At 40.9% G+C, this 20,445-nt stretch overlaps 1 protein-coding gene across 4 annotated transcripts in view; it reads right to left on the bottom strand.

The window, feature by feature from the left end:
• The window catches only part of LOC122555434 (1,4-alpha-glucan-branching enzyme), a 628,967-nt gene that overhangs the window by 198,219 nt on the left and 410,303 nt on the right, over positions 1–20,445 (bottom strand). For all 4 annotated transcript variants that reach the window (XM_087992439.1, XM_087992437.1, XM_087992438.1 and 1 more), the window contains exons 8-10: positions 20,019–20,134; positions 16,522–16,649; positions 5,969–6,067 (exon numbers count right to left, since the gene is read on the bottom strand). In XM_087992439.1, coding sequence (XP_087848565.1) covers positions 5,969–6,067; positions 16,522–16,649; positions 20,019–20,134 — 343 coding nt within the window. The remainder of the gene's footprint in view (positions 1–5,968; positions 6,068–16,521; positions 16,650–20,018; positions 20,135–20,445) is intronic.

Here is a 20,445-nt window from a genome sequence, read left to right as displayed (position 1 = left end):
AGGCCTTTTCTCATTGGAATGGCGAAGGATGAGGGGTGACTTGATAGAGGTTTATAAAATGATCAGGGGAATAGATAGAGTAGACAGTCAGAGACTTTTTCCCCGGGTACAACAGAGTGTTACAAGGGGACATAAATTTAAGGTGAAGGGTGGAAGGTATAGGGGGGATGTCAGGGGTAGGTTCTTTACCCAGAGAGTGGTGGGGGCATGGAATGCGCTGCCTGTGGGAGTGGCAGAGTTAGAATCATTGGTGACCTTTAAGTGGCAATTGGATGGGTACATGGATAGGTACTTAAGCTAGGACAAATGTTCGGCACAACATCGTGTGCCTAAGGGCATGTTCTGTGCTGTATTGTTCTATGTTCTATTGTTCAGACAAAAATACAATCATATAAATGTTTTTCCTTGGCTGTCATAGTCATGTGACCTCAAATGAGAGGCACAACCTGTAGACAGACATCTTAATTTTCAGTTCAACAAAGTTCTTGTATTGAACATAAAGCTGTCTTGCACACTCAAAACAAATATACTCATGGACTTGGCTTTCACAACTTTCTGTGATGGAAAATTCCACTGGTTCACAAACTGAGTGAACAAATTGGTCATCTCAGGCCATTGCAGACCTACCACATATCCCAAGACCGTAATATCGTGTTCAGGAACCCCTTTTAGATGTTATCTACGTTTCTGATTCCTTAAAACGTCAATGAATACATCGATCCAAGGCCCCTTACTGCTGCATCAACCTGGCGAAACATTGCTGCACACCCTTTATGGCAAGTAAGGACACTAAAACAGCATACAACACTCCAAGTATACTGTCAGTAAACCCCTGTACAACTGCAGTAAGACTTGCTTGTTCGTGTACTCAAACCCTTTTGTATTGAAGACCAAAATACTGTTTACAACTTCAACATCATATCAACAGATAAAATATCCCAATACATCTGCACTGAGTTGAGAACCTTCTGCCCCTGAAGCAGATTGATTGCTTCTGAAATCCTTATCTATACTTTCATCTTCTCCAGACAATTTAATGATGTACTGGCCAATCTCCCAACTTTCACCCTGTAAAACCTCATTCAAAACACTCCTGCGTGTACCTTCCCTTCCATTAAGTTCTGATTACCATCACCCTGCGCTCATTGATCCTGGTCTTTCAAGTGCCTCTATGGTCACTCCCATCTCTATTACTTTTATCTCCTCTCAGCCTCACAACCCGGTGAAACACTGTGGTCTCCCAATTCTGTCTTCCATACAAGCCTAATGCTCATTGTGTTATGGACGAGGCTAGACCACTCAAAACATTCTGAAGCAGGCAGCCCAGACCATAACTTTGCAATTTGTTTCAGTAAGTGTACAATGAAAATTACCCAGAGTAAGTTAGCGAGGTTGACTACCAGGTTGCAAAACAGACAAAAATGTATTCACAAAATTACAGAATGAAACACAAAGAACAGAATAAAGAACCCCTACAGAACTCAATCAATCCAAATTAGACTTAATTATGCTGTTCCAAATATACACAACAGTCCCAAGAAGCAAACACTCTTAGAAACAGTAAAAATGAAACAAATGCTGACAGGTTGAAGTTAAAAGGACAGAAGGAGAGAGAATTTCGCAGTCTGTTTCCAAACAGCTGAACGCCTAACTAGTTCTGAACTGAACTGTTCAGCTAGAGAGCTGTCCACTCCCCTTTCATTATACAGGTCACTTCTAAAACATGACCACTTTAGCCTGAAGTCTCATCTGTTTACATATAAACAAAAGGCCTCTCAAAATCCTTTTTCATCTCTGTACCAAACTATTCGGAGCCGGGAGGGCTTTATGACCCCTCTGAAAAACATCAAGGAACCAGTATCCTTGAGAAAAAGAACAGTTTTCAGAAAAAAAAGAGACCAGCTCTGTGATAACTGTCCTCATCTTTTACTAATCTCAAAAAATTCCTTCCTAATTCTGTGTCTCTCTACCTCTGTTCCTTTTATAATTCTTCTTAAAGCTGACTATGGCCCACAGTACGACTGGATGAATTGGGATCCCAGAATGAAATCTGGTTTTACAGATCTTTGTTTTTGTTTAATCCGTGATTATCACTCAAATTCCCAAGAGATGGCAACCATCTTTAACAATAGAAGCTTATCGACAAAAAGATTTTGAAAAACGCATGCTAAATATAGAAGATAGTTAGCAAGGTTTCAAAGTTCCAAGCTTTTTCTCAGCAAGTTCTTGAGTCTGGAAAATTTTCTTCCTTATCTCAACTCTATAAGTTGCTGCTTAACTTAAACATTACAATTGTTCTGTCATGGGTTGCAGAGAAACTTCGATGAGTCCTTTCCAAGTCTGTGGACATGAATTTTTCACAAATCTGAAAATCTACACTTTGTCAGTTATAATTAAGGATCTCACTTTGGAATAAATGCCAGCAGGCAGTATGGGGCAATTAAAATGTTAAATGAGATATATTTTGAACAGATCTAGCAATTCAAGACGAGCATCCATAAGATGCCAAGGACCATCATTAGCAGAAGGATCATATGAAACAAAGAATCAGAATTAACACAATCTGTGTCCAAATGTTCTGGCATATGCCCTACTCTAGCAATACCATCTAGTTGGGAATCAACTCTGGTTCAATGGAGAGTGCATGCCAACAACAGCACCAGGTATTCCTAAAAATGACGTATCCACCCAATAAAGTGAAAACATAGTGCATGTCTATATTCAATCCTCCAAATAGCATAAACAGTCAGTGATGAACTGAGCGAAGCATTGAACAACCAACAGATTTGATCTGCAAATATTGGTGGACAATTAAATAACTCACTGGAAGAGGAAGCTCCATAAATACCACACCCTTAATGGTTCGAGAGCCCCACACATCACTGCAAAAGGTAAGGCTGAAGTATTTGTAACAATGTTCAGCCAGAAGTGCCAAGTGGGCAATCCATCTCAGCCTCCTCCAGTGGTCCTCAGCATTGCAGACACCGGTCTTCAACAAATTCGGTTCACGTCACGTAATATTAAGAAACAGATGGAGGCACTGGAAACTGCAAAGGCTGTGGACCCTGACAACATTCTAACAATAGTGCTGAAAGCTTGTGCTTCAGAACTTGCCGCTCCCCCTTACCAAGCTGTTTCAGTACAGCTACAACATTGGTATCTACCCGACGATATGAAAAATTGCCGAGGTATGTCCTGTACACATTAAAAGGACAATTTAATCCTGACAATTACCACCACATCAGGCTACTCTGAGTCATCAGTAATAGATGAAGTCATCGACAGTACTTAGCAATAAACCGCTCACTGATGCTCCATTTCAAATAAGCCAGGAAACTCCGTTCTTGTCATCAGTAGATTCTTGGTTCAAACATTGGACAAAAGAGCTCAATGTTAGTGGTGAGCTGAGAGTGAAACATACTTGATCAAATATTAAAAATCACACAACACCAGGTTATAGTCCAACAGGTTTAATTGGAAGCACTAGCTTTCGGAGTACTGCTCCTTTATTACGTGGTTGAAGGAGCGGCGCTCCGAAAGCTAGTGCTTCCAATTAAGCCTATTGGACTATAACCTGGTGCTGTATGATTTTTAACTTTGTACACCCCAGTCCAACACCGGCATCTCCAAATCTTGATCAAATGTGGCATCAATGAGCCTGAGCAAAATTAAAGTCAATGGGGATTAGAATAAAACTCCGCTGGTTGGAATCATATACAGTCATAAAGATGTACAATACGGAAACAGGCCCTTTGGTCCAACCAGATATCTTAAATAAATCTCGTCCCATTTGCCAGCATTTGGCCCATATTCCTCTAAAGCCTCCCTATTCATATACCCATCCAGATGACTTTTAAATGTTGTAATTTTACTAGCCTCCACCAGTTCCTCTGGCAGCTCATTCATACACGTACCACCCTCTGTGTGAAAAAGTTGATACTTTGATTCCTTTCAAATCTTTCCCCTCTCACCATAAACCTATGCCCTCTAGTTCTGGACTCCCCCACCCCATGGAAAAGACCTTGTCTATTTACCCTATCCATGCCCCTCATAATTTCATAAATCTCTAAGAGGTCACCCCTCAGCCTCTGACACTCCTGGGAAAACAGCCCAAGCCTCTCTCTTTCATTCAAACCCTCCAATCATGGCAACATCCTTGTCTAGCACAAAGAACAACCTTTTTTAATGTCAGTTATCTCAATCCAAGATATTTCTGCAGGAGTTCCTCAGAATAGTGTCCTCGGCCTAACCATCAATGCTGCTTTATCATAACCTTCCCTCCATGACAAAGTTACAGATGGGGATGTTCACTGATGACTGAACAATTCATGTTCACCAGTGACATTCATGACTCCTCAGATACTGAGGCAGTCCATGTCCAAATGCAGCAAAACCTGGACGATGTTGAGTCTTGGGTTGATAAGTGGCAAGTGACATTTGTACCACACAAATGCCAGTCATTGACCATCTCCAATGAGAGAATCAGCCAATACCTCTTCATATTCAATGTTGTCACCATCACTGAATTCCCCATTATCAACATCCTGGGAGTACCAATGACCAGAAAGTAAACTGTACCAGTGAAACCAAGAGCATGTCAGAGGCTGGGAATACTTGGGAAAGGAACTCACCTTCTGACTCCCCAAAGCCCGTAAACCATCGACAAGATACAAGTCAGGAATATGATGGAATATCTTCCATTTGTAAGAATGCATTTTCAATAACACTCATGAAATTTGACGCCAGCCAAGACAGCCATTTGCTTGCTTGTTTATGGATGTAAATCACTTCCTCAACAACTGTAATTTAGGAATGTGCAGCAGCCAAATTTGGAAACACCACACCTCTTTACAGCAGACAATGGATGTTTTGGTGCTGGTTGCTTCTGTTAGTCATTTGCTCCTGTACTACTGTGTCTGTATCTTCCATTCCTTCACAGTCTTTTCTCTGCTTCCACTTGAGCTCTCAACAAACCAAAGCCTAAACACTTCACTCATCTTGACAAGATCAACAATGCCACTAGAAGTTGACTCCATACATGAACAGAGTAGATTTCTTAAAACATCAAACATATGCACAAGAACAGGTCACTGTAATAGAATCGCATACCCCAATGTCATATTTAATACAAGCCTCTCCCACCTTCACAATTCATCCTAGCAACATATCTTTCCATTTCGTTCTCCAGCATTTGATCATTTATGATTATTTATGTTATTGAACCTCAATGATTTTGCGAAACAGCATGCTCCGCTTTTGAACTAGTTACATAAACAGAATTATATAGGCTCTTTGGCTAAAGGTGTTTCTCTTGAATTCCTCAGTAGATTTATTCACAGCCATCTTCCATTTATGGCACCTAGCTTTGAAGGCCAGATGAATGGAAACAGTTTCTCTGGTGACCAGATTTGCTCATCAAGATCAAAGGGCCACTGCTTATAAAAAGAGGGGTGATGTCAAACAAAGTGACAGTGAGAAGATGTGCATGCAGGAATGAGACTGCGTAAGTTAAATGGCTGTTCTTAGGTCAGAAAGGTTGATGGACGTTAACAGTTATTAGATACCAGAAAGGACTTGGATGGAACAATACAAGTGACTACTGAATGCACTAATCAATCCCTTTCCTGCAGAGGATTGTTAATATTACCTTTCCAACTATTCATCTTTCAGTTTGAATGCCGTTTTTACTACTGAATGTGCTTCTGATGCTTTTGCAGACATCACACTGCAGTTTTCAACATTTTGCTGCATAATAGAAATTACACTCTTAATTAATAGAATTTACTGTGGTGTGTTAATGGACAATTAATGTGCAAATTCACAAGTTCTTAAAAACAAAGGGAAAGCTGAGCACAAAGCAAGCGGGAGTGCAACATCAACTGAACAGCAAGTTATGAACATTTCCAATTTTCAGTCAATCTTTGCATCCTCAATTCTGCAGTCCTTTGTGCATTAACTTAGGGCTCACCTGGATCCACTTGTCAGGAATAGCCATTGCCAAACGATAATCAAAACCACCACCTCCTTCAATGATAGGCCGACACAATGTGGGCATTCCTGACACATCCTGAAAAACACATTCCCAATTAGTATATTCACAGAGATTCTGATTTAATATACCTCTTCACAGTCCACTTTACCAAGGAAGCAACATAGCGCAGCAGCCAATTTATACACAGCAAGCCGCATCAATAAGAGCACAAATGAAAAATGCCGCAAATCTGAAATAAAAACAAAACACAGCAAAACAAATCAGAGATTCTCTGAGAGAAAAAGATTTAATATTTCAGCTCAAATACCCTTTTATCAGAACCTATTTATTTTATTTATAAAATAAATCATAATTAATTTCTTTTGCTAGTCGAGTGTCAAATGTTAGCCACGTTGTTTGGAATGGTAGCTCAATGATAATGTTCTCAACTGATAACTTAGAATAATGCTCTGGGAGCAGAAGTTCAAACCCATGATCACAACTGGGAAATTTACATACAATAATCTGGAATTGAAAATCTCATCTCAGCAATGATGAACAGAAACAATGATGCTAACACCTTTTTAGAGGATAAATTAGTGCTTCATATTGAACAACATGTAGAAGTATTGACAACAACAAACATGCAGCATGCATTCTGGATTGGGGATTTCAGGTTCTTGTCATTTAATGTTCATCAGTAACACTGTAAACAAATCCAGAAGCGCATATCTGCCAGAAAGAGCTTGGACACCATCAAGGCCTCAGTTTTGGGAATGTCATGTTTTGGACATGATGATAAATGGACATTCCACCATCCCTTGCAAACGGATGATAAAACCTCATTATCACACTATTCAAAAAAGATTTAGAAGAGGAATTGTGATTGATCATTGCTATCTTTAGGATCTGACTGTGCAAATTATTGTAATAGTGACTACACTTCAAGAAATGCTGAACTGTCTGAAAATCTAAGATGCCCTGAGATCATGGAAGTGTTGCACAAATGCAAGTCTCTTTCTCTTTTGTCTGCCTCTTTGGAATAGACTGTAATATTCAGCTGAAATGCATGGGCTCAGCAATGGGCAGCACTCAATTCTGGGGCTTTCCTGGTTTGTAGGGTTGACTAATAAGACATTGAGCTTTGACAAAGGGTCAGTTAGACTTGAAACGTCAGCTCTTTTCTCTCCTTACAGATGCTGCAAGACTTGCTGAGATTTTCCAGCATTTTCTCTTTTTTGGTTTCAGATTCCAGCATCCGCAGTAATTTGCTTTTATCCATTGATCTGATTATACTAACTCAGCTTCTGGGTTCTCTCAGGGTTTGAAATTGCAAGCAGCAGGGGGCGGTATTGCACAATCTATACAACCTCAGAACTAGGATAAAGCTTGGAGTTATAACAACAATACCAGATGAATAGTAACTCAGCTGTGGCACAGGTAAGCAAGCTCTTATACCTTTTGCACGAGCTCCAGTATACCATATTTTTTGCTATATTACACACAAAGATAATTTGCTTGAGTATTAGCGGCTGCTGTTGTACTTAATTGGCATCAGTGGAAAAGCGACTCTCACTCGCAGCATTAGGAGTCTGCCGTGTCATGAATATCAGGATAATTAAATAAATGCAGCATCAGAGAGGAATTTTGACACAGAAGGACAGTGACAGAAGGACACTGGAGTCCTTCGGGATATCTTCTCATCAGGTCCTGAAGATGACATCGTGGAGCTGACGATTATAGTGTTTTTTGTGCATTACCAGAATTACCTACATAATTGAAAACATAGTTGTACTATTCACAATTGAACCAATGCTTTCAGAGGAATGATACTCCGCTCATTCACAGCATTAACCAAATTGCATTGCCATTTTACTGATCATTAAACAAAACAGTCACTGGTCTAACACACAGCATCACAGCAGTGCTGACGTGGGAGAGATAGATATGCATGCTGCTCTCGATATTATTGAGTAAATGTAGCCTGCTAGTCTGAAAAGGATCAGATGCTTTTGTGGAGGTGTCTGATAATGTCTTCCTTCTCAAGGCACAGGTTTTTGGCTGCAGCAATGGTCTACAGCTAGCAGCAAAACTAGTCACTCAACCATCCAGCTCCACCTGATCAGACCTTGACTACCCTGTGTTATGACACATTCAATAGTGATAACTCCTTGCCCCTTTATGCAGTATGCCAGGCAAGGCGGCTAGAGGTTGTGAACATGACAAAGAGGCAAAACCAGAAGCTCTTCATTTGAATGCAATGACATTTGTAATATTGCAGATGAATCAATAGCTCAGAGATAAATATACATGATCTGATCGCCATTAGAGACATAACTGCAAGATGACAAATACTGGTTTCTAAATATGCAATGGTACATGACATTTTAGAAGGACACTGAGGAAAAGGAGGAGGTGAATAGCTGTGTTTATTAAGGATGACATTAGTACAACAGAGAAAGATGACTTGAGTTCTGTGGATAAAGGTGTAGAATCAGTTTGGTCAGAAAAAATAAGCAGTAAGGTTAAGAACTCATTTATTTATATTAGATTAGATTACTTACAGTGTGGAAACAGGCCCTTTGACTCAACAAGTCCACACCGACCTGCTGAAGCACGAACCACCCAGACCCATTCTCCTACATTTACCCCTTCACCTAACACTATGGGGCAATTTAGCGTGGCCAATTCACCTCACCTGCACATTTTTGGATTGTGAGAGGAAACCGGAGCACCCGGAGGAAACCCACACAGACACGGGGAGAATGTGCAAATTCCACACAGAGAGTCGCCTGAGGTGGGAATTGAACCCGGGTCTCTGGCGCTGTGAGGCAGCAGTGCTAACTACTGTGCCACCGTGCCGCCCAAACTATAGTTTAATAGTTCCTGCCAGCAGTAACCAAACTGTAAAATAAGATTGTCGTATGAAAAAAACAATAGGGGGTTGTGAGAAATATGAAGATAATGTGAAGTGATTGGGCTACTGATTGGGCAAATCAGATCAACAAATGCAGCCTGGAAGAGGGCAGCAGGTGTTGTTGAGAGTTTTTCGTAGCCAATGACGGAGCAGGATATTTTAGGCACGATAAGATGGAATGGGATAGGATTAATGAGTACATTAATAGGAAAGGTCGGTTCATAAGATGACGCCATTTCAAATTCAGTCTGAGGGAGAGAAAAGGGTGAATAAAACATGAGACTTTTAAACTTCAATTAGGGCAATTATGAAGACTTTTGCTGAATAAACTGAATTGGATAATTAAGCGAAGAAATAAGGCAGTAGGGACGCAGTGGCAGACATTTAAGAAACATTTCCTAACACTCAGTAAAGATGCATTCCAGTGAGAAATAAAGGGGAAGGAAAAACTATCAGTCTCTAATGAAGGAAGTATCAAATTTAAAGAAAACCAGACAATTATAGAAATAAGTAGCAGGTAGGAAGACGAGACAGAACAATAAAAGGCCTACAAATTGTTACAAAAAAGCTAAACAGGAAGAAACTCGAGTATAAAAGAAAGCTAACTAGAAATGTACAAAAACAGATCATAAGAGTTTCTACAGGTATTTACAAAGGAAAAAGTAAAGTGAGCACTGGCCCTCTAGAGTGTATGTTTAGGGAATTAGTAATAGCAAATAAGAAATGGTGGATAAATTGAACAGATATTTTGCATTTCTTTTATTGTGGAGAATAGAAATAACATCATAGAAATAAACTATTAACCAAGAGGTGAAAGAAAGGGAGGAACCTAAAACAATTACAATCACCAGGGAAAGATGCTGAGAAAATTGCTCAAAATAAAAGCTTTCCATCGATCCTAATGGATTTCATTCAAGAGTCTTGGAAGAAGTGGCTGCTAAGATAGTAAAATGACTCATTTTTAATTTTCTAAAATTCACCAAGTTCGAGAAGTATCTCATCAGATTGGAAAATGACATATGCACCTCTTCTATTCAAGAAAGGAGGGAGGGGGAGAAAGCAGGAAATTAAAGGCTAATTGTTTTATTGTCTGTCATAGGGGAAATGCTGGTATTCATTATAAAGATGGTTACAGCAAGCATTCGGAAACCTCAATGCAATCAGGCAATGTCAACATGGCTTTGTGAAAGAGAAATAGAGGTTGACAAATTTATGAGAGTTTTTTGAGGAGCAATGTGGACTACACAGAACCACTGAATATATGCCATTGTTATATTTCCAGAAGGCGTTTGACAGACAGAACAGTCAAATGACTTGACGCTGCTTTAATCTCCTGTGTTCCTCGTTATGAAGCCTTTGAAACTGGACCATGACCAGGTTCAGCTGTGCAAGTTGCTGAACGAAGAGAAGTGGAATCGCAGGTAGATAGGATAGTGAAGATGATGTTTGGCATGCTTTCCTTTATTGGTCAGAGTTTTGAGTACAGGGGTTGGGAGGTCATGTTACGGTTATACAGGACATTGGTTAGGCCACTGTAGGAATATTGCGTGCAATTCTGGTCTCTTTCCTATTGGAAAGATGTTGTGAAACTTGAAAGGGTTCAGAAAAGATTTACAAGGATGTTGCCAGGGTTGGAGGATTTGAGCTATAGGGAGAGGTTGAATAGGCTGGGGCTTTTTTCCCTGGAGCATCGGAGGCTGAGGGGTGACCTCATAGAGGTTTACAAAATTATGAGGGGCATGGACAGGATAAATAGACAAAGGCTTTTCCATGGGGTGGGGGGAGTCCAGAACTAGAGGGCATAGGTTTTGGGTGAGAGGGGAAAGATATAAAAGAGACCTAAGGGGCAACTTTTTCACACAGAGGGTGGTACGTGTATGGAATGAGCTGCTAGAGAAAATGTTGGAGGCTGGTACAATTACAACATTTAAGAGGCATCTGGATGGGTATATGAATAGGAAGGGTTCGGAGGGATATGGGCCGGGTGCTGGCAGGTGGGACTAGATTGGGTTGGGATATCTGGTCGGCATAGACAAGTTGGACAGAAGGGTCTGTTTCCATGCTGTACATCTCTATGTCTATGACTATGACTAAGTTCTCCACCAACTTCTGGAGTATTGACAGGACGCTGCATATTCAGAAGTTCCTTCATTTAGGGTATGATATTAAACCAAGGGCCTGCCTGCTCTCTGAGATAGATACAAAACATCTATGCCACCATCCAGAAGAGGAGCAGCAGAGTGCTCATCGGTAACCAGGTTAGTATTTATCATCTTCATTAGCATCACAAGAACATTGCTGTTGATGGGACTTTGCCACACCCAAATTGGTTGTCACAAGAAACAAACCTGTGTAGACACTACTACATAGCAAGTTGTTAAGACCTGTGGTGCATGGTCAAAAGTTGGTGGATGTAGATTAATGCCAACTTTCAAGAGAGGGGACTTAATATTTCACATGAACAGCAAACTTTGCAGGGCTACAAGAAAACAGTAAGGTAGTTGGACAAACTGGATCTCTCTTTCAAAGAACTAGCACAGACACAATAGGCAGGATTGCCACCTCTAATTCTGTTAACTTCCTGACCCAATGATTCACGGAGAGAAACTGCTCTAAAAGGTGGAAGGGGGATGACAGTACTTAAACAAGCCACAGTAAACCAACCATCTTCACCTTCTGTCACAGCAGGAAACTATAAGCAAGGCAAGAGACTATTGACGGAACCTGACTATTGTATATTCATTTTGTTCTTCTGTACCAAATTACTGATTGATTTGGCTCTGCATCTTGCCAGCAATGAAACATCAACTTTTACACAATATTAATTTGGGAAAGTCACTATCCCAAAGGACAGCCACTTTTACAATTAGTCACAACACATCCTGCGGCCCTGGCTGTTTATCATGACAGCACAGAACTAATCAAACATCTGGAACAGCATTATTATTGAAGACATTAACCCACAACGACTGAAACATGAAGTTCTGCATGTTTATTAAGAGTGTTTCTGTCACTTCCATCCTCATTTTTATCCACTCATTTTTAGTGTACATTTTAATCTTATTTCTGCTTAAAATATTTGTTCTCAGTATCAATTTAAGGAGCAAAAATAGCTTAATCTGCCACAGTGTTGTCAAATATGAGCTTTACAAGTCTTTATTTGCCAGTCAAACAGCACAGACTCAATGACATTAGGTCAGAAAGAAAATATCTTTGTTAATCTAGGATTAACATTGTTCTGAAGGGTCAATGGACTTGAAACATTAACCCTATTTTGTTCAGGTTGTAAGTTTGCTTGCTGAGCTGGTAGGTTTGTGCTCAGATGTTTTGTCACCATGCTAGGTAACACCATCAGTGAGCCTCCGGTGAAGTGCTGGTGTTCTGTCCCGCTTTCTATTTGTGTGTCTTGGTCTGTTACGGTGGGTGATATCATTTCCGGATCTCCTTCTCAGAGGTTGGTAAATGGGGTCCAAATCGATGTGTTTATTGATGGAGTGCTGGTTTGAATGCCAGGCCTCTAAGAATTCCCGTGTGTGTTCCAGTTTAGCCTGTCCTAAAATGGATGTGTTGTCCCAGTCGAAACGGTGTCCTTCGTCGTCTGAGTGTAAGGATACTAATGATAGCTGGTCTGGTCTTTTGGTGGCGAGTGATGCTCGTGTAACCTGGTCACTACCATGGTAGCCCACAAACCTACCAACACACCGACACAGTTATTGATGAACCTAAAATACCCTGTACCAACAACCAGCAAAGCGAATGTCATATACAAAATACCCTGCAAGAACTGCAACAAACACTACATCAGACAGACAGGCAGGCAACTAGCCACCAGGATACACGAGAACCAACTACCTACCGAAAGGTATGACCAGCTATCACTAGTATCCTTACACAAAGACAAGAACACCACCACTTTGACTGAGACATCACACCCATCAGAGGATAAGTTAAACAGAGACACACACGGGAACTCTAGAGGCCTGGCATTCAAACCGGAGCTCCATCAAGAAACACATCGATTTGGACCCCAATTACCAACCACTGAGAAGAAGATCTAGAAATGATATCACCCACCGTAACAGACCAAGACACACAAAAAGAAAGTGGGACTGAACACCAGCGTTTCGCCGGAGGCTGACTGATGATGTTATCTAGCACAGTGATGAAATGCCCGAGAACAAACCTACTACTCAGTGAGCAAACTAACAACCTGAACCACAAAGCTTCGCAAAAATCGTCAACCCTATTTTGTCTCCACAGATTCTGCCAGACCTGCTGAGTCCCTCCAGCAATTTTTTTTGTGTTTCAGAGTTCCACTGTCCACAGTTCTTTGCTTCACTTTAATCTAGGATTACACAATGCCGGCGGCCAGAAAGAATGCAGCAATGATTGCCTGCAATGAACAAAGTGCTAATTTTTCACCCTTTTTAAATTATAGGCAAATGCAACACTTGCCCATAAAAGATCAGAATGATCCCTCCAGCATTACAAGATGGAGTTAGGGCTTTACAGAGAATGGGTGTTGATGAATTATGTTTGGACATATCACTTAACCCACATGAGGAAGAGATTGTGTTTTATAACCCAAAAGGCAGCATTATTGCCATAGATCCACCTTATCTTTTAAACATGATATCCCAACTGAAACTGACACATTAGGACAAGTAAAAACTGTTGCTGCTACATCATTCTAAGCACTGATACATGAAGCACTGCTACATTATGGGAGGCACGGTAGCTCAGTGGTTAGCACTGCTGCCTCATAGTGCCAGAGGATCTGGGTTCAATTCCAGCCTCAGGTGACTGTGTGGAATTTGCACATTCTCCCCGTGTCTGCGTGGGTTTCCTCCGGATGCTCCGGTTTCCTCCCACAATCCAAAGATGTGTAGGTCAGGCGAGTTGGCCATGCTAAATTGCCCATAGCGTTCAGGGGTGTGTATGTGCATTAGTCAGAGATAAATATAGGTAGGAGAATGGGTTTGGGTGGGTTACCCTTTGGAAGGTCAGTGTGGACTTGTTGGGCCGAAGAGCCTGTTCCCACACTGTAGGGATTCTATGAAGTCTGTCTTGCAAGTAATACCAAGACAATAAACAGTTTCATGGCACAGTTTACATTAAAATGTCCACCTTCAAGATAAGCACAGCCTCATAGAATGTTTGAGCATATCAGCTGATCTTTCTGCTGACTATGCCTGTGCTCCTTCTTTGAAAAAGCCCTTTTTCACTTTCCCCATAGACTTCAAAATATTTCCACTTTCAAGTAATTACCTAATGTCCCCACTGGAAGGTACCAATGATCTACTTCCACTACCCTTGCAGGTATTCCACATCACAGCTACTCACTACATTGAGCGAAAAAAAACATTTCTTATACAATAATGGCATCACAAGCTGGGCAAACATGAATTATCTGTACAAAAACAGAAAATGCTGGAGAAACTCAGCAGGTCTGGCAGCATCTTGGGGGGGTAAAAGGCAGAGTTAACATTTTGGTCCAGTGACCCTTCTTCAGAACAAGAACTAGACCCCAAATGTTAACTGCTTTCTCTCCACAGATGCTGCCAGACCTGTTGAGTTTTTCTAGCAATTGCTGATTTCCAGCATCCACAGTTGTTTGTTTTTCATGAATTGCCTGTCGTTGATTGCTATTGAGAAAGCAGTGGTGAGCTGCCTTCTTGAACTGCTGTGATGGTTGGGGTTGCTGGATTTTGACCCGACAACAGTAAAGGAATGGCAACACAGTTCCATCTTAGGTTGGTGTGCAACCTGCAGAAGATCTTGCCAATTTTCTAAAATTTTACCGACTAGTAAATGTCCTTACCACCAGCAGAAGCAGTTTCTCCTTATTTACTCTATCACATCCAAGGAGAACAACCCGGCTCCTCCAGACTCTCTACGTCAGTTTCACAGCTTCATTGGCAGAGAAATGGAGTAGGGGGCGAAGTGTGCATAAGGACTGAGCTGTCATGGTAAGATTCACGCATGATTCACAGCAGGGGACAAAAGTGTCACGGTCACCGGATGTAAGTAAGGGTACATTATTCACACAGAGAATAAATAAACCGTTGAGTAACGGACATTTAAAAAAATACACAACAAAGTAGGGATCTCACCATTATGTTTAAAAAAAAAAATTTTGTGTAGGGGAGCAATTTGAGTGAACGTCTACCACTTCCAACCCAGGCTGAAATCAGTCCAATGTTCGCCTGGCTGATGGGGCAATCTGATGTTAATATTTAAAATTGACATGAGCCTCACACAAAACGATCTGTTTCTCAAGTGGCAATGTAATTCTCAGAAACCACAAGAACAGTGATATTGAGAGTTCGAGTAAGCAGGGAGGATAGGGAAGTTACGTCTGGAAAACGGTGAACAGCACCAGTCAGTTTATTTAGAGGACGATGTAAATGCATTGGAAGAGTTCAGAAAAGGTTTACTGGACTAATACTTGCAATATGTGGGTTGTTTTATGAGGAAATGTGGGACAAACTTAGTTCTGGAGTTTCAAAGAGTAAGAGGCAACTTCCATGAAGCATATGAGATCCAGAGAATGTTTGGTGGGATGGATGTGAAATTGAAATCAGGGTCACTGATCAAAAATAAGGTGTTGCACTTTTTTAAAATATTTGTTCATGGAGTGTGAGTGTCGCTAGCTAGGCGAACATTTCTGATCCCTATTCAACACCACCATTGGAGTCACACATTGACCAGATCAGATTTCCCTCCCTGACAGGCATTAGTGAACTGGATTGTTTTTTTTTTACAAACATTAAAAGTGGTTCCATGCTGATCATTAGGCCGTTTTTTTTATTCCAGATTTTTACTGAATTCAATTTTCACCAGCTGCGATAGTAGTATTCCAACTTATTTCTGCACAAAATTAGTACAAGGTTTAGATTGCCAGTTTAGGTTTAGATTGACATTAGCACTATGCCAGCACTGACAATGACAGGAGACATTTTTCTGATTGAGGGCGATGCAGTTTTGGAACTTCCTTCCTTGAAAGATTGTGGAAGGAGAGTCTTTGAATATTTGTAAGGCAGAGATAGAGAATACGGGTTAAGAAAGGGGGTGACAGATTATTAGGGCCAGACAGGAAAATGGAGTAATCAAATACGTCATGGTCTTATTAACTGGCAGAGTGCCAAGCAGCCTACTTCGATCCTGAGCTATCTTGGAATACGACAAAGGGAGCTTTACTCTGTATCTAACCCTGTGCTGTCCCTGTCCTGGGAGTGTTTGATGGGGACACTATAGAGGAAGCTTCACTCTATATCTAACCCTGTGGAGTCCCTGTCCTGGGAATGCTCGATAGAGACAATGTAGAGAGGGCTTTACTCTGCATTTAACATTGTGCCATGCCTGCTCTGGCAGTGCGTGATGTCTGCATGAAAAGGAGAACATTTATCTGTTCATACAAATTCTGTACCTTGCCCAATTTGGCTGCTTGAAATATAAATGTGTTCCTTTCCCCAGATGAACATTTTTCTTCCTGAAGATTGCAACATTGCTGAAGTAGTCGTCAAAAAAAAAGCTAACACAGCATGAAAAATAAGAAATATCTCACATCAACAACATGTGCTTAACTCAGTAACAAATAATAAAATCTACTAAACAGGCAGTCATTCATTACCTCTGCTACAGTGATGAAGTCTGGATAGAAGCTATGAAGCATATAGTTTGACAGCATGAGATAGACTAAAGAGTCCTCATCAACTTGAAGCCCAAAATATTCACTGTAATTTCCAGAAAAGGTCGTACCTGCAGACAGGTGGGGAATACAATTTTGTTTTAAAAAGGCAATACTCAACCAAATACTCTGATTTTACAGTGTGACATTGTACTTACTGCATAGAAACAGGACACAAGGTCCAAAAATAAAACAACCCATGTCACTACAAATGTAACATGCTGCAGATCTGAACCAAAAAACAGAAAATGTTGGAAATATTTAGGCAGCATCTGTGGACAGAAACAGATTTAACATTTCAAGTTGTTGACTGTTCATCAGATCTCTGACCTGCTGATTATTTTCAGTATTATCTGTTCTTATGCTCTGCACCCAAAACACAAGTTCTACAATATCTTTCAACTGGGTTTTTATGGAAAGGTGTGGCTCAGTCAGAGGAAGGGTTTAGGTTCCGCCTTCAATCTGGATTGCAGTTGTTGAACTCAGTCAAATAACAACTGAGAATCCAGCCTCAAACTTGACTCAGTTGGCAAATATGTTGCTGACAGTTAGAGATCTAACATCCATTCCAGAAGTGCACTTTTCAGTCCAATGCTTCAGCACAGTGAAGAATGTATATGATGATGATAGGACCTGTCAAAGTAGATAGAGGGAGCTACATCCTAAAGTCATAGAGATGTACAGCATGGAAACAGATCCTTTGGTCCAACCTATTCATGCCGACCAGATATCCCAACCCAATTTAGTCTCACCTGCCAGCACCCGGCCCATTTCCCTTCAAACCCTTCCTATTCATATACCCATCCAAATGCCTCTTAAATGCCTTTTAAACTGGAAGAGTCCAGAACAGAGGGAGATAATCAGAAAAACAGAACCAGACCATTGAAATCAGACAGCACTTTTCCCAGATGAAGAATCTGGAATGCATTCCATCAAAGGCTATGGATTCTAGGGAAATAGGATACTTTAAGAGCAAGCTTAATAGACTTCTGTTTGTCACAGCCTCAGTTGGAGCTCCTGTCTCTGTTCAGGGCAAAACAGTTTCAAAAGGATGCCAAGGTGGGGTTGGAAAGGCCACAGCAGAGACGTACATGATAGTAGGGCGGAGGACAGACTTAAGCTATGTTGAGAGAATAAGAAAATAGTATTATACTGCTTAAAGCAGAGTAGTTAATAGTTTTGAGAGCGTAAATTAGAAAAAAACTAGGAAGGTCAATAACCACAGGACACAAACTTAAGATAACTGAGAAAATATCCAACGCAGGAAGTGGAGAATGCTAAAAAGCAGTTAGTTTTGATCTTAAGTTCAATGCTTGAAAGGGCAGTTTCAATAGGAACTTTCGCAGTAGAATGATGGAAGAGGAAACTATTTGTAAGGCTACAGAGAATGAGCAGAAAAGTACAATTTATTGGATAGTTCCTTCGGGAACCAGCACAGACAGGATGGGTCAAATAGTCTTCCTTTACCCGTTTTGATTCTATATACCTGATAACAAAGGACATGGAGATTGGCATGTGAATACAGTTGGGATGCAGATCAGCACATAATATACCTGAATGGCAGACAAATGGAAGCACTGAAATACCCCAGTCCCTGTGTACTGAGTGAGTGCTCAGTACAAGACATGACAAGACATGAAAAATATGGTAATTCAAAGGGCAGAGGGGGTCTCTTAGGGTTCTTGTTGATATTGATCTCTCACCCAGATGTGCCAATCTGATATTTCTATGTAGTGAATCTCCATGGGAAAGGGAGTGCACAAAACAGTCAGAGTATTACAAAATTAGACTCAAACTGGCAGAGTGGGGTGTAGGATTGATAGTGGCCTCGTATTTCCAAAGTTTGGATGAGAGTGAGATGATCCCTTTTTCTTATTTTTTCTAGACCAGAATTATTGTACATCCCAGAGTGCAGTTAAGAATCAACCACATTGCTGTGGGTCTGGAGTCACATGTAGGCCAGACCAGGTAAGGATGGCAGTTTCCTTCCCTAAAGGGCATTAGTGAACCAGATGGGTTTTTCCAAAAATTGACAATGGCTTCACGGTCATCATTAGACTCTTAACTCCAGATTTTTATCGAATTCAAATTCCACCATGGGTTACAGTGGGATTCGAACGCGGGTACCTAGAACATTATCTGGGTTTCTGGATTAACAGTTCAGTAATAATGCCACTACGCCATTATCTCTCATAAAATTCATCAAAGGCCTTTAAAGGGAATTTACTGAGAGAATGTTTCCCTGGAGAACCCCTAAGCAGGAGAAAACCACATTATGATGAGGGGCAGTTCCCCACACCCCACTGCATGTAAGTCAAGGCAAAGCCCTTCCGCCAATGAGACAGTGTAATCCAATAGCTGTTGGGCTGCAGCTTGGATTGAAGTAGACCTGCTACTCCTGTTGGCAAACAAATAAGTAGCTAGCAACTCTCGAGCCAGCAGCCCCACTGGAGCGAGGATGGCATGCTCCGCTGGAACATGGGGCGTTGAAGATCTCATCTGGACCTGGGTTGGCATGCCTTTCTGAGAGGAAGGAGTTGAGGGTTGGGAGGGGGTTACCTTGCATTGGGACTCCAATTGGCACAAAAAATCTTGACCTCTAGAGTGTCAGAGGATTGATGATTGAAAAAGAGGATAAATAAATGCACACACTTGGTTTGAAGAAAACCAATGAGATGGAGCTAAGAAATCCTGAAACATAAAAAACACTAAAAAATCTTTATTCCAAACCACAGATTCAAGTTAAACCACAAATGCAAAGTGAGGGGAGAACAGTTATAGATTCGGAATAGGGCAAGTTCAGGACAATGGTAAGGACATCTTTACACAGCTGCTGAACACAAAGGAACTATCAGGGTTTGGGATTGAGGGCAAAAGCTCGACATCATTCAGGAGGTAGTTAGATGCTGTGAGAAGGGTATGATGGGAAGGTGAAAAATAAGCCAGATGGGTCAACTAAGTTGCCTCCTCGGTTTGTTTCTGCATGGGTGCAGGTACTGAACACTTATTCAAAGAGATGCAATTGACTCAAAACATTAAACATCAATAAAACTGGGTCTGTAGGACAAAAACTGGTTGCAACACTTACCTGTGTATGGTCATGGGATCTTTTAAATCCCAGCTGAGTGGACAGACAGACAGATCTTCTAATTAATGATTCATTAGCCTATCCTCCAACAACGCAGTGTTCTTCCAACAATTAGCATGCTCTCCTTGAGACCCAGGCAACATTATGATCAAGTAAGAGTTCTGAAGAGAAGTCATAATGGACTCAAAATGTTAATTCTGTTTCTCTCCCCACAGATGCTGCCCGACCTGCTAAGTTTCTCCAGCATTGTGTGTTTTATGATCTTCTAACACTGACCAGTCTGACATCAAGTTAAAAGAAGGAGCATATTTTGATAAAAATTCTTTTAAACTTTAAAATAAATGAAGCATACTTATGCCATGGTGATGATATAACATAGACGTCACTCCATCAAATCGAAAGCCATCAAAATAATACTCTTCCACCCACCAGCGCAGATTAGATAGCAGGAATCTCAGTACTTCCCAGCTGAAAATAAAACACAATACCTATAATACACAACAAACAGAGTTGCATTTATATAGCAAGTTGTATTCAAGCAGTTTTCTGGCCTTGAGACTCAACAACTGCATTTCTGGTTGCACACGTTGCAGCCATTGTAAATTTGGGTTCAAACAAAACTCTCAAACAAAACAAGGCCTGTTCACCAATGTTCACTGATCTACAGTGAAAGAAAGACAGATCTGTAATATATATAGACGACAAATCTGACATTTTAGAATAGATGCAGTGTCAAAAAAAATGGCTGCCAGCAATCACATAACTGTTCCTTCATCCAG

This window comes from Chiloscyllium plagiosum, unplaced genomic scaffold (assembly GCF_037043375.1).
Source record: "Chiloscyllium plagiosum isolate Xiang-an unplaced genomic scaffold, Cpla_swu_hap1 HiC_scaffold_12, whole genome shotgun sequence".
Taxonomy (NCBI): Eukaryota; Metazoa; Chordata; class Chondrichthyes; order Orectolobiformes; family Hemiscylliidae; genus Chiloscyllium; species Chiloscyllium plagiosum.
The sequence above is the reverse complement of the archived record's forward strand: the minus strand, read 5'-3'. Positions and strand labels throughout refer to the sequence as shown.